Genomic DNA, 14120 nt, shown 5'->3' on the forward strand with positions numbered 1-14120 from the left:
CACAATCACTCCCCATCTACTCTCATTGCTACTATATTAGTCCATCCATCACACGTTTAGTAATCTCGACAGCTCTCATCTTCCTCAATCACTGCCTTATACTTTTTATTTTAAAACAAATACAGAGCATCTGCATTCTGAAAACAGGGTACAGAGTTGAGTGAATACGATAACAGTTCTATTTTTCATCCACACCGTCACAGGCTGTTTCTTTCATGAGCACGATCCCTGACTTCTGCAATTACTGTTACTGCCATCAGTCTTCCCGGTTTCTTCGCTCTCTGCCTTAGAGTGCTCTAGGGGGCAGGTCCGCGGGGTCTGTAGCCCAGAGCGCTCAGGACCTTCAGCCAGGGCGGGCGGGTCTGGCCCCGCCTCCTCATGCATATGTAGCACCCAAGCCCGGCGGCCCGGCCCCCAGACGGCCATTTGTAGCGGTGCTGGAGGCTGCGTTCGGCTGCGCTGCAGAGACGCGGAGAGGAGCGCGCTCCCTGGTCGCTGCGTCCTCTGCCCCGGCGCCTTCCCGGCTTCCCAGTGTCTCGGGCAACTCCCAGCCTTTCCGGGGGATAACGCCCCGTGGCCCTCCAGGCCACTCACGGACCCCGCGCGCCCTACCGCCTGTAGCCCAGCCGGCCGCACTCGTCCCCGGAGCCGGGCCTAGGGCGCGCGGCGGCCGGGCTGGGCTCGGGCGTCCCGATGGCCGCGGCCGGCTGGCGCGACGGCTCCGGCCAGGAGAAGTACCGGCTCGTGGTGGTCGGCGGCGGCGGCGTGGGCAAGTCGGCGCTCACCATCCAGTTCATCCAGGTGTCTGGAGCGGGCCTGCGGGGTGGCGGCGGCGGGGTGGCGCTACCTGTGGCCGTGGCGACCCCGCCCGGGGCGCGCGGGTGTGGGGCTCCGGCGCGTGCGGTGCGCGCGGGTGCGGTTTGCGCGGGGCCAGGGCGCGCGGCTGCGAGGGCAGGCAGGAACTGTGAGTGAGGAGTCGGCGCTGCTCTCCTGCCCTGCGGCCACGGCGCCGCGCTGCTGCCCGCCAGGCGCCCGGCGCGGCGTCCGGGGACTCGGGCTTCTCAGGAATGTGGCCCGGAGGGCGGAGCTGCCCGGGTGGGAAGCACAGTTCCACCTTATCTCTGCGGTCGGGGCGGGATCCCGCGGAGAGCAGCCGCCTGGCGGAGCCGGGCTTCCTGCCCCGAGGGCCGGAGCGGGAACCCTGAGCATGCCTCGGTGGTCTAGGTGGTCCTGGTGACCCGGACTGCTTGGTCGCGGCTCCGCGCCGCCGGCTCCCAACAGTGTTTTCTCTTTGTGTGTGTTTGAGCTTCTCTTACAAGTAGTCTCTTAGGTGGTACGTCCGGGTGGGAGTGTTTGATCGTGCCCCAGGGAAATAATGGTTTCGAGGAAGTTAAAAATGTGCTTTGATTGGGGCGAGACCATTTCCTCGGAATTCCCGGTGCCTGCCTGCTTCGCGCTTAGGTGAAGTTTGGGATGAGCCCAGCTAGGAGAGAGTGAGTTCTGTGTTGCAGCTCCCCCTCCCTCCTTTTTTCCTGGTTGCTGGAGGAGGAAAGTCGGGTTGTGTCAAAGAAAAGGAAGGTGAAATTCATCCTTAGACTGTATTCTTGGTTAAGAGGTCCGAGTGATTTTTCTTTTTCTTTTTGCTTTTTTAAAAAAGCAACCGTAGATCTCTTTGCTTTTGTCATCCTGAAAGGCGTGGCATATGTTGGGAGAGCACAGGTACCCTGCTAAGTAACAAAGGTAGTTTTTTTCTGTGTCAAAGAGTACGGGTGGCATTTTTTTTTCCTGTTTCACCCATTTGTTGAATTGATAGAGTTGAATAGCTTATTTTGTTTCATTATAAACTGTGACGTTTATAGTGTTATTAAGACGCACAGTTCCATAACCTAAGTGTTTGTCAGCTTTCACATCGAGTGAATGCACAATAATCGCTCCTGTGATATTCCTTGGGATTAAAAAGTGCTGCTCAAACCTTTGTATTCAGAGAGGGTGTTTATGTCATGAACGGTGACAGTATGCTCCGAGGTGGTGGTGGTGTCAGGCCGTTGAGAAGTGAGATTGGTTTAAGTTTAAAACCCGACTTCAGTCAGGCTTTTTGGCAAGTTGCTATTTGCCTGAGGCCAAGAGAGTCATCTAAGTGACTGACATAGCAAAACAGGTCACAGCGAACTGTCTGTGGCTGATGTTGGAAGGGTCCAGAAATCAGAGGCCAGTCCTGGGTTCCAGAACTGATGGATAGTATTGCTTAGAAGACATAAATCAGAAGCATTTACGTTTTTGAGGGAGGGACTATCTGAATGTGATTGCTTCATGCAGTGTATACTCTGTTGACAGCCGTTTCTGTGTTAGAGATGTTTAGATGCAAAGGGAATTCAGGTTTGAAAACGTCAATGTGGGAAGGCTTTAAAAAAATGAGCTGTGGGGGCTGGAGAGGTGGCTCAACGGTTATAAGCTGGCTGCTCTTCCAAAGGACCAGGGTTCAATTCCCAGCACCCACATGGCAATTTACAACTGTCTAACTCCAGTTCCGGGGATCTGACACCCTCACACAGACATACATGCAGGCAAAACCCCAATGTGCATTAAATAAATAAATCTTTTAAAAAAATGCACTGTGGGGCTGGGGAGGTAGCTCAGTATAGAGTGGTTTGTCTTGTGTGGGAAGTCCTAGTGCCTTAAAAAAGAGCACCGTGTCGTCTCATTGGAGTGTGAGTGGAAATGTGATGAGAGTGAGGAGTCACAGGCCAGACTGGAAAGTGGGGGCAGAGGTGTGGGGAGCTGGGAGTGGGAGAGGCATGTGTGACTTGGGGCATTTGGTGCTCATGAAACAGGAACATAGCCTATGAGGTTGACTTGGTGAGGAGGAAGGAAGCACAGCACCTGTGTAGAGACTCTGCCACTCCTCCAAGCATGATGTAAGTTACTTAACCTGTCTGTCCTTTGGTTTTCAGTCATCTGTAAGCTGGGGTAATAAAGTTATACAGCCGTGAAAGTCAAATGAATTAACATATCCAGGGCTTTGGACAATGTGCACTTTATAGAAAGGCTATATCCATTACTCTGTTAACCTTAGATTATGGAACTAAAGTCACAATTTATCATCTATAGTTACACACACATATAAACACACCATATGGACTTGTAAACATACATAACAGACTCATAATTCCCCACCCTCTTAAAAAAGGGACATGCATATATAGATAACCTTCCAATTTCTGTTCTCTCCCCACCTCCACCTACAGTTCTCTCACCAGGTGCTAGGGATCAAACCCAGAATCTTGGCAGTCTTGTACCGTTGGTCATATCCCTTTAAAACTATTATTATTTTTTAAGATTGAATTTTAAAAAAGGTTTGAAGGGATACTCTTGAGCTCTGTAACCCAGGCTAGTCTTGAACTACTGATGTTGCTGCTTCAACATCTCAGGTAACTAGGATTACAGGTCTGTACCCAGTCTGGCAGCTCATACTTTTTAGAAAATTGTTGTATGTTCCTTTGGTGAATAGAACACCTAAGTGGTGAGTAAACTCTGGTTAAGACACAGTTTTAACATGGAGTGGAAGGCAGAGAGCTGGGTGGGTGTCTGAGCTTCTTCCAAACCAGGAGTGTGGGGGGTCGAGTCTCTTCAACTCCCGTCCTTTCTTTAGGACTCTTGAGTTCATTTCTATGAATCACTGAGTTTGGTTGAACAGATCTCTACCTCTGTGTAATTCTACAGTTCTTCTGTGTTCTGACTGACTGATGTCTTTGGTCTAGTTGGTCTAGTTTTGTAGGTTTTCTAGGTCTCAATTTCCCATTTGAAAAGGAAAAAAAAAAAGAGTGCTTAGGGTTTCTGGAGTAAATAAAATGCCAGCAAATCAAACCACTCAGCAGAGCCGTGACTGAGTAAGTCAGTGATCACCTTATTTGTGGCTGTTCAGTATCTTGATGTTCTTCCAAAACAAAATTTGTAGTTTTTCCTCAATCCATAATGTAGTCCATTATTTTCAGTCTTCTCCCTTCCCACCTCTACCCTATCCTCCTCCCTTCACCATGAGGTACTTAGAGGAAGAGTCTTGATTTCATTACAGTTGGGAAAACTTGATTAATTTGGAATTGATTTTAAGAAACGACAGGGCTGAGGCATAGTGGTATTACTGCTATTGGAGTTTTCAGGCTCAAAGCCTGGCTTTGACTAAACAATCGAGGCTTTGCCAATTGTCCCTAATACACTAATCAAAGAGACAAGCAATGGTGAAAAGCAGAGAAAATAAATTTATTGACTATGACATTGGGATGAAGAACAAATAAAGGGGACTAGTGATTCCCCAAGTCCATCTTTGGGGTACTGCATGAGGCTTGGGTTTAAAATAGACGGAAAGAGGCATGCATAATTAAGACGACCTGGTCAAGATGTGGTCCTGTTCGTAATAACCTGTCCTTTAAAAAGGCCTGACAAATGGTCAGAACTGAGTGAAATCTCATCTTGGGACATACACTCCTCTTCTGGATGACATCAGAAGTACTCCAGACTTTCTCCTCCTCCAGCATGAGATTCTCAGAGGAAGTTTTCATTTTTTTTTTTTCTGGCCCATTGTTTCAATAAGTTGGATGGCACAAGTAGCTCTCTCTGCTCTCCTGTCAGGACAGTTATAGCACATGTGTTTAACATTTGTTAGGCCCTGGGTTCAGTCCCCAGTTACAGAAAACAAGGACATGAACTAAAAAAAGTGTAAGCATTAAGTTTTGGGGCTAATGGTTTCTTTGGCAGCCCTGAGAAGAGGTTGTACATGTTTCACAGATCTAAAAACACAAATTACCCCATTGCTGCTCTTTAAGCATCCTAACTTTTTGCTTACCTGTTTGCCAGATTTTTGAGCTGTTTAGGGGTTAGGTGGCCTCAGGTTATATCTCAGGCTAGCTTGGACCTTGAGGTCCACCTGCCTCAGCCTCTTGAGTGCGTTGATTAAAGGTTTGTGCTCAGCTTCTGTTCTCATTTTCCACTGTTAGTTTTGAGATAATGTCAGCCTGGACAGCTGACTCAAACACTGTTTCTTCCTAGACATTGCCTGGGAATGGCTTTTCATATCTGGATGTAGTTCTGAAATCCTTTATTTGTGTCAGTAGTTACTTGATCCCCATGCCAAGGATGTGTCTTTAACATCAGTGTGGTTCCATTGCTGCATCTCAGAGACGTGTGATATAGGTAGAAGTTAGCCACCCAAGAACAGGTCAGATGGCTCAGTGGGCAAATCCCTGCCTCCAGAGTTCCATTGGAAACCATATGATGGAAGGAGAGAACCAAGCCTTGAAAGTTGTCCTCTCATCTGTGTGTCTCTGTGTGCTAACTTGAATTTTTAGGCTCCCCCTCCTTTTTCTGTAGCTCTGTCTGTCTTAAAACCCACTCTGTAGACCAGGCTGGTTTTGAAATCACAGAGATCCACCAGCCTCTGCCTCCTGAGTGCTGGGACTAAAGGTGTTCGCCACTACATCCAGACAACTTTTAAGCTTTTACTTAATTGATTATTTTTGTGATAGGATGTTATACCCCAGGCTGGCCTGGAACTTGCTGTGTGTCTGAGGGTAACTTTGGCCTCCTGCTCTTTCTGCTTACCCCTCCAGTGTACCATCATGACAGCATTATTAGGTGATGTATTAGGTGATTTAGGGGACAATTGATGGGCATTTATTTGATTATTTATATGCTTACCTTTTGACTCAACAATCCTAAACCTAGAAATTTAAAGATACACTTTGAGCATCATGGGAATGCACATGTGTTATTATTGTTAATTACACAAATCTGAAGCCACCTACAAGGTAGAATAACGGACTAAAATGATGTGCTCCCCAGTGAATCATACAGTTTCAAGAATGATTGAGAAGGTCCCAGTGAACTGTAGAGTGTTTCCTTATGATACATTGGTTGATGAAAAAGGGACAGAGTGGTAGAGCACGCCCTTAATCCTAGCTAGGCACAGGCAGGTAGAGCTGTGTGATTTGCAGGCTAGTCTGGTCTGTATAGTGAATTCTAGGCCATCTAGGGCCACATAGATTTTATTAAATTGCTGTGAAGAGACATCGTGACCATGGTAACTCTTATAAAGGAAACATTTAATTGTGGGGACAGCTTACAGTTTCAGAGGTTCAGTCCATTATTATGGTGGGGAGCATGGCGCATGTAGTCTTTACATCTTGATAGGTAGACAACAGGAAGTCCACTGAAAGTCACAGTGGGGGAAGCTTGAGTAAAAGAGACCTCAGAGCCTGTCCCCACAGTGGCAGGCTTCCTCCAACAAGGTCACACCTCGTAATAGTGCCACTCCCTTTGGGGGCCATTTTCTTTCAAACCACCCTAGTGTTTCTGTGTCGTGCCCCCCTCCCCCCCCCCCCCGCCCCCATGATGAGAGATCAGAGATGGCTCAGGGGTTAAGAGCACAGCTCCTTTATAGACCTGGTTTAGAACCCTGGTACCCACGTGGTGGCTCACAACTGTCTCTAACTCCAGTTCCAGGGGATTCAACTGGTCTTTCTGGGCTCTAGGCACACAAATGGTGCACAGACATATATACAGGAAAGCATTCATACATATAAAAAAATTAAGTTCAAAAGTAATTCCTGGGGGATGAAGAGATGGCTCAGAAGGTAAAGTACTTGCCATGCAAGTGTGGGTTCTGGAGTCTAGCACTCAGGAGCAAGCTGCCTAGCTAGACTAGCTGAATCCCTGAGCTCTGGGTTTAAGGGAGAGACCCTGCCTCAAAGTATAAGATAGTGATTAAGGAAGACTCCCAACTTCAGCTTCTGGGCTCTACACATATATGTTACACACACGTTCACATTCCTGTGCACCCCATGCATATACTTGTATTACATACACAACACATTTAAAAAGTCTGTTAGTGGAAGGAAAGGAGAACGCAGAAAATAAATGTGTATTTGCTCTCAGAGACAAAACCAAAAGAGAGCACAAGGATGCTTGAGAGATTGAAGCAACTGGTTACCTGGAGACGGAGTGGAAGTGATGGGAATGGGGATAGAGACCCTTCTGAGTACTATTTTTCTGACTTTTTGAATCATGTTAATGTTTTAACCACTTGGTATATAAATATCAAACATTAATACAATTGAGCCATGAAGGAAAAAGGACATCTAAAGATGGGGTGCTGTCAGGCCTGGGAGGTGCACACCTGTGATCCCTGAATTTGGGAAGGAGAGTTAGGAGGGTCAGCCCTTTATGGGCTACGTGAGATCTTGTCCCAAGAAACAAAGAACAGAAGATGGGATACAGATAAACAAGTGAACAGCAAACATGTTGAAAAAGGATCAGGAGAAATACTTCAGGTAACTTTTGAACCCAGTGTTTGCACTGTGTCCTCAGGACAGGAAAGAACCTGAAGCAAACATTGAACTCTAGTTGATAGGCGCGGCCCCCCACCGTCTCACCCACCTTTCCTTCCTCCCTCCTTTCTTTTTCACACAGGCATTGGTTTACAGTTTACAGCCCTTTTGTATATAGGATAGCAAATACACAATGTATTTTGGAAAATAGGGGCTGTTGTCTCACTGCTGGAGCTAAGGAGGCTGCACAATTGTCAAGGGCAAGGGTTAGAATGAACTCAGATTTTTGATTGACATTGAGGATACTGGCCTGAACTCACAGTTTAAAATGTTTATGGATGCAGAGATGCCTGTGCTTATGGATGGATCCCTGGCGTGTACCTGAGCACTTTTCCAGCTTCATTGAGAGTGAAGAGATGGTAGAACTTTGGAGAAACCTCTGATTCCAGGGCTGGGGTAGGAAAGTACAAGATGAGCTTGGAGTATCTTTCAGTCCAAGGAAGTACTCAGAAAAAAACAAAATGATGGGAACTTGTCAGAGGAAGTCAGGAGCCAGTCTGGAAGAATTCCTCTGTGCTGAGTTGGGGATGGTTTTATCATTAAAATAGACAGTTGCTTATTGCCTGAAAAGAATCTATGAAGTTAATCCCAGCACTGTGGAGATTGCAGCAGGAGGATCGTGAGTTTTAGGCCAGCCTGGGCTACAAGGTAAGACCCTGTTTCAAAACAAAGCACAACTTGATCTATGAATACATGATAAATAAGTGATTGAGCAGAATTCTGACTAATGAATGAATGAACACACAGGAAATAGCAGAATCAGAGCAAATGACTGGCAATCATAATGATTAAGCAAGAATCATAACTGGATATTTAAACTAGTGAGATGGTGGGCGTGGTGGGGCCTGTTGGTGATCCCAGCTCTTGGGAGGCTGCAGTAGGAGTTCTGGCTAGCATGGGCTATGTAGGGGAAGTAGCTGGGCTTTGACATAGTGTCAACATGTAAAGAGGAGGAACCTGGTTGACCTCACTTTACTGTCAAAGTTTTCTGGAATCCCAGGGCATCCTAGGGAGGTGCCTAGCCACAGAGTTACACTACCACAGTCCCCCAGGGCATCCTAGGGAGGTGCCCTGCCAAAGAGTTATACTCCCACAGTCAGCCCCCAGGGCATCCTAGGGAGGTGCCCTGCCACAGAGTTACACTCTAATTGGCACTAAGATGTCTAATGTATCACTGGGCATTGTCACCTCATTGGGACTTAACAATGCTCAATACTGTTTGGTTATGCCAATGAGGTCTAGTTAAATAATAGCTGGACATTAAACAAAACCATGCCTAATACAGCTAGACCAAGTCATAAAGGGCGGCAACCTTTTCTGTTTAAAGACATCTTTTCTAAGTTTGTAGTTGATGTCTTGGGAGAGAAAGATTGGTAAGCTTAGGTTAAGCCAGTACACATTTTGGGCATGAACTCTAATGTTTATTTTGACAGCTTCCCCTCTTTGTGTCAGGTATGTCTTTTTCTGTGTAGATGACTTTGTGTATTCTTTTTTTCTACTGGGACTTACCTAAAATTATTTATCTTCTTAAACATGCTTAAGCAGAAAATAGAAATAATAGTATGGAAAAATGGAAGTATTTAGCAGCGTTAAGTTCTTTTTAACGTGTGTGTGTGTATGTATGTATGCGTGTGTATGCGCGCGCACATGTGTGCATGTGTACATGTGTGTCATGGCATGCATTTGGAGGTTAGAGGACATTTGTGAGAATCAGTTCTTGCCTTCCACCATGTGTGCTCTGGGGCTGAATTCTTGTCATCAGGCATGGTGGCAAGTGCCCTTACCCATTGAGCCATCTCATTGGCCCTTAGGAGGTTTACCTTTTCTTTTTTTCCTGACTTCCACTCATTCCTTTAAATGTCCTCCACTTATTAAAACAGCCAAACGTGCAGAATTGTAGTATTTTAAACATACTTCTTTGTCTTGTGTACTGTTGTAAGAATAATTAACCCTCAAAGAAGTGACTTCTCATCCAGGATTTTTGCATACATTTTTTATTTCCATTCTGATTTCAGTGCTTGCCTCATGAACGGCAGGCTTCCATTTATTTATTCATTTATGTTAAATTTGCTTTTTTGAGATAGGGTCTCAATTTGTAGCCTAGGCTGGCCAGTAGGTTACTATGTAGCCTAGGCTAGCCTTGAACTCAATAGTCCTCTTGACTCAGCCTCCTGAGTCCTGGGATTATAGGCACAAGCCACTGTGCTGGCTAGTTTTATGTCAACCTGATACAAGCTAGAGTCATTGGAGAGGAGGGACTCTCAACTGAGAAAATGCCTCCTTAAGATCTGGCTGTAGGCCAGCCTGTAAGGTATTTTCTTAATTAGTGACTAGTGAGGGAGGGCCCAGCCCATTATGGGGGAGGCTGCCTGTGGGCAGGTAGTCCTGGATCCTATAAGAAAGCAGGTTGAGCAAGGTATGGAAGGAAACTAGTAAGCAGCACCCTCTGTTGCCTTTGGATTAGCTTCTACCTCCAGGTTCCTGCCCAGTTTGAGCTCTCGTATGTTTTGACTACCCTCAGTGATGAACAGCGATTTGGAAGGGTAGTTACTTTGGTCATGGTGTTTTATCACAATCGTAACCTTAACTAGGATGGAAATTGGTACTTGGATAATGGAGTATTGCTGTTGGCTCCCCTGAAACTGGAGTTACAGACAGTTGTGAGCTGCCACGTGGGTGCTGGGAATTGAATGCTGGTCCTCTAGAAGAGCAGTCAGTGCTCTTAACCTTTGAGCCATCTCTGCAGCCCCGTGGGACATTTTGTTAAGTGGTGGCTGATGAGGGAGGGCCCAGCTCATTGTGGGTGGTGCCACTGCTGAGCACTTGGGTTCTATGAGAGACCAGGCTGAGCAGGGTATAACGAACAAGCCAGTAAGCAGCACCCCTTCGTGGCTTCTGCATCAGCTCCTGCCTCCAGGTTCCTGCTCCATTTGAGTTCCTGTCCTGACTTCCTGCAGTGATGAACTGTGATGTGGAAGCATAAGCCAAACAAACCCTTTCCTCCCCAAGTTGCTTTGGTTAATAATAACTCTAACCAGGACAGTCACTCAAATAATTTTTCATTTTAAAACTGACATAAAATTGTACAACAATGTTTGGAAGTGTGTGTATGTGTGTATACTTTAGATATATACATTTATCTATTGCTGTGAAGAGACAACATGACCAAAACAATTTTTTTTTTCAGAGTTAGGATTTCTCTGTGGCCTTTGCTGTCTTAGAATTCACTCTATAGAGCAGGCTGGCCTCAGACTCACAGAAATCAACCTGCTTCTGTCTCTGAACTAAAGGTGTGTGCCACCATGGCCCCAAAGCAACTCTTATAAAAGAAAGCATTTAATTGGGTGCTTGCTTACAGTTTCAGAGGTTTAGTCTATTATCATCATGGCAGAGAGCAAGGCAGCATGCAGGTGAAGTGCTGGAGAAGTATCTGAGAGTTACATCCATAGGGAGGGATGAAGGGAGGGAGGGAGGGAACATGAGCACATGGCAGCCTGTCCTCCGTGCTATACTTCCTCTAATAAGGCCATACCTCACAATCCTAATCACATTTTACACCGGCTAGGGACTAGACATTCAAATATGTGAGCCTGTGGGGGCCATTTTTACTCAAACACCACAGGTCCATTCAACAGTTTTCAAGAATATAGTGTATTGAGGGCTGGAGACATGACTCAGTGGTCAAAGGCACTTGATGCTGTGGCAGAGCACTCTGGTTCCACTCCCAGAATTCACATGGGGAGGCTTACAACCACCTGTAACTCCAATTCCAGGGGATCCAATGTGGACATTGCCCACATATTGTGGTGCACACAGTCATATTCATCAATAAAAATAAAGAATATATAGTATATAGTATATGTTATTGTTTGTTTTTTATTTTACCTTTTCCTTCCACTCCCGCTGCTGAGGGTAGAAACCCAGGGCCTCGAGAATGATTAATAAGCACCTACAAGTGACCTGTATCTGTGATCTTTCTCTTACACTCCCAGCCACACTTTATTCTTTTTTTATTTATTTTTATTTTTAGACAGAGTTTCTCTGTGTAACAGTTCTGGCTGTCCAGGAATCTGCTTTGTAGACCAGAGATCCGTCTGCCTCTGCTTCCCCATGTGCCAGGCCCACTTCCCATTGGAGTGGAAACATTTCTCAGGGTGACACTAAAACTTTTTCTCCATTTGTGTATTTATCTTTTGCTGTTAGCTTCGGAAATGCCAGGCTATTCCTGCATTGGCTGTGTAATGTTTCTTCCATCCTGTCCTTGTAAGTTACTCCATTTGAGGAAGTTCTGTCAAATTTGCCTTTGTTGTGGATGGGTTTTTCTGGATGTCTAGATTAATTGTCTAAAGCAGGGGTAGGGTCTTTGATGTCTTAGTCTGATTTAAATATTGGCAATGTTTTCTTAAGGCCACAAAATTGATATTTTTCTAAATCTTTATACTATTTAATAAAACCATTTCTTCTAGGGTAAATTAATTACTTTTGCCTTTGTATAGAAAAATACATATTTATTTATGAACCATTTTTGATGTTGGAAGTCAAGAACTGGCCCATGCTCAGAGATGCTTCTGCAAGGTTCTGAACTTTCCATTGTTTTGATACAGGAGGGCAAGTTGACCCTCCTTTTTTTTTTATTTTTTTTTTAGTTTTTTTAGACTGTCAAGATTTTGGCATGAGAAGGTCAGTGTGGTTATGTTGCCTGGTCTTTTGGCAGAGAGGTATACTTTTTAGAGAGAGGCTATAGGGTTTTCAGGATTCTTTTTGGCAGTGCTGGAATTGAAGCCAGGAACTTGTCCATGCTAGGCAAATGCTTCACCACTGAGCCTCAATGCCAGCCCAGCTTTCAAGGTTTTAAATCCTTTACTGTTCATCTTCCATCACTGAAGCAAGTAGAAGGAAGTTGGGGAGGTGTGTGTGTGTGTGTGTGTGTGTGTGTGTGTGTGTGTGTGGGATGTGCACGAGTGAGTGCAGGTACCTGTGGAGGCTGGCTGAGGGTGTTGGATCCTCTCGAGCTGAAGCTGTTGGCAGTTGTATGCTGCCACAAGTGGGCACTGGGAACTGAACTTGAGTCCTCTGTAAAAATAATACATGCTCTCAATTGCTGAGCTATCTCTGTAGTCCCCATCACCTTAAGTTTTATGGAATCTATATTGGAGAAGGTTGAATACATCCTTTTGATTGTAGATTAAAGGTCAAAGAAAAGGACTTATGAATTTTTTGTGTCTTAGAACATTAAGAACTTTTTTCATTTTGGTGCTGGGATCAACTCAGGGCTTTGCTCTACCATTGAGCTATGTCCTGGGAGCCAAAATTAATGATGGGTTTTTGTTATGTGAGCTCCCGTCTTGCTATTGTCAACCAGTCTGACCTCTAGCGTGTGTTGCTCCTGACTTACCCTCCAATAGCTAAGAGTGCAGGCTTGTGCTGCTGTTCTCAGCAACATTAAGAATTTTATTATTCTGTGTTTTGAGATGAGTCATATTCTATGATCTGGCCCGAAACCTCATTTTCCTGCTTTATTTTATTTTTCTGGCATTGATATCAATGTAGAGATGATTTTATAAGTAGCGGCTGCTTCTTGGGAACTGTCTCCTCATGGCTTATGTTGTTCTCTTTAGGGTTGTTTTCTAGACCCAGACAAATCATCCAGTTCATCTGGGATGAGCTGCTTATGAGTCATATTTAGATGCCAGTTCAGTGGGGTACACCTGGATGACTATGGGCAAGTCTCTCCGTCTTTACCTGGACTTCAGACTAGACATTAATTTTGGTGCCATTCACCTTGACACTATTTTACATCCCCTGTGTGCTGTAGAAACAAGTGTGTTAGTTGAATTCTTTGTGTCTTTATCTTTTAATTTTTTTTTTGTTTGTTTTTTTGAGACAAAGTTTCTCTGTGGCTTTGGAGGCTATCCTGGTGTAAGACCTCTGGAAAGCTCAGGCCTCCAGAATCTCAGCCCAGGACCTCGGCCACCCCAATCACCAGGCAGAGGGGAAAGCTCGATGCAAACTGCATGAGGCTTTATTGTTTAACGAGCTAACCCCATGTTAGCTCCCGTCTTTCATCCATCCACCAAGGCAGATGGCTACAAAAGACAGTTCGAAGCTGCTGCATACAGCTCTTATAGGGCAGCATAAGGGGAGTGTCTAGGGGTATGTACAGGCTCAGGATTGGTGTGCCTCCAGGCTTGGAGGGTTTGCCCTGTGTTGATTGGTCAACTGATTGTTGTGGCCCATAGGCCCTCCCAGGGTGGTTGCTATGCTCTGTGCGTCATTGCTGTGCGCTTGTCCGTAAAGCACACCCAGAGCCGTAAAGCATACCACCACCAGCTAACTTTTGATTGGTTCCTTGCCAGGAGGCAGGCACCTAACTTCTAGTGACCAAGGCAAGGTCAGAAAAGCATGTGTCTGGCTGTTATGGCTGCTGAAATGGGGAACTGGCCCCTCCACTGGAACCTAGCTCTTGTAGACCAGGCTGGTCTTGAACTCACAGAGATCCTCCTGCATCTGTCTCCCGAGTGCTGGGATTAAAGGTGTGTGCCACTAACACCCGCCTAGCTTTTAATTGTTTGGCATCATACTTGTATTTGTTTGTATATTATATTCTTCATAATTTGATTTTGACAATCACAGACCAGGAATACCTTTGTTATACACAGCTAAGCATGTTGGTAAATATTGGTTGATATTTATTAATTGTTAGTATTTGATTTTTTAAAAAGACTTATTTATTTATTTTAT

The 14120-nt window shown here is 45.4% G+C and overlaps 1 protein-coding gene across 1 annotated transcript in view; it reads left to right on the top strand.

Annotated features, from left to right (window-relative positions):
* Positions 1–414: 414 nt before the first annotated feature.
* The window catches only part of Rras2 (RAS related 2), a 65725-nt gene continuing 52019 nt past the window's right edge, over positions 415–14120 (top strand). Inside the window, exon 1 of the mRNA XM_027410131.2 lies at positions 415–801. Coding sequence (XP_027265932.1) covers positions 694–801 — 108 coding nt within the window. The 5' untranslated portion in view covers positions 415–693. The remainder of the gene's footprint in view (positions 802–14120) is intronic.

The sequence above is a fragment of the Cricetulus griseus genome, chromosome 3 (assembly GCF_003668045.3).
Source record: "Cricetulus griseus strain 17A/GY chromosome 3, alternate assembly CriGri-PICRH-1.0, whole genome shotgun sequence".
Lineage (NCBI taxonomy): Eukaryota > Metazoa > Chordata > Mammalia > Rodentia > Cricetidae > Cricetulus > Cricetulus griseus.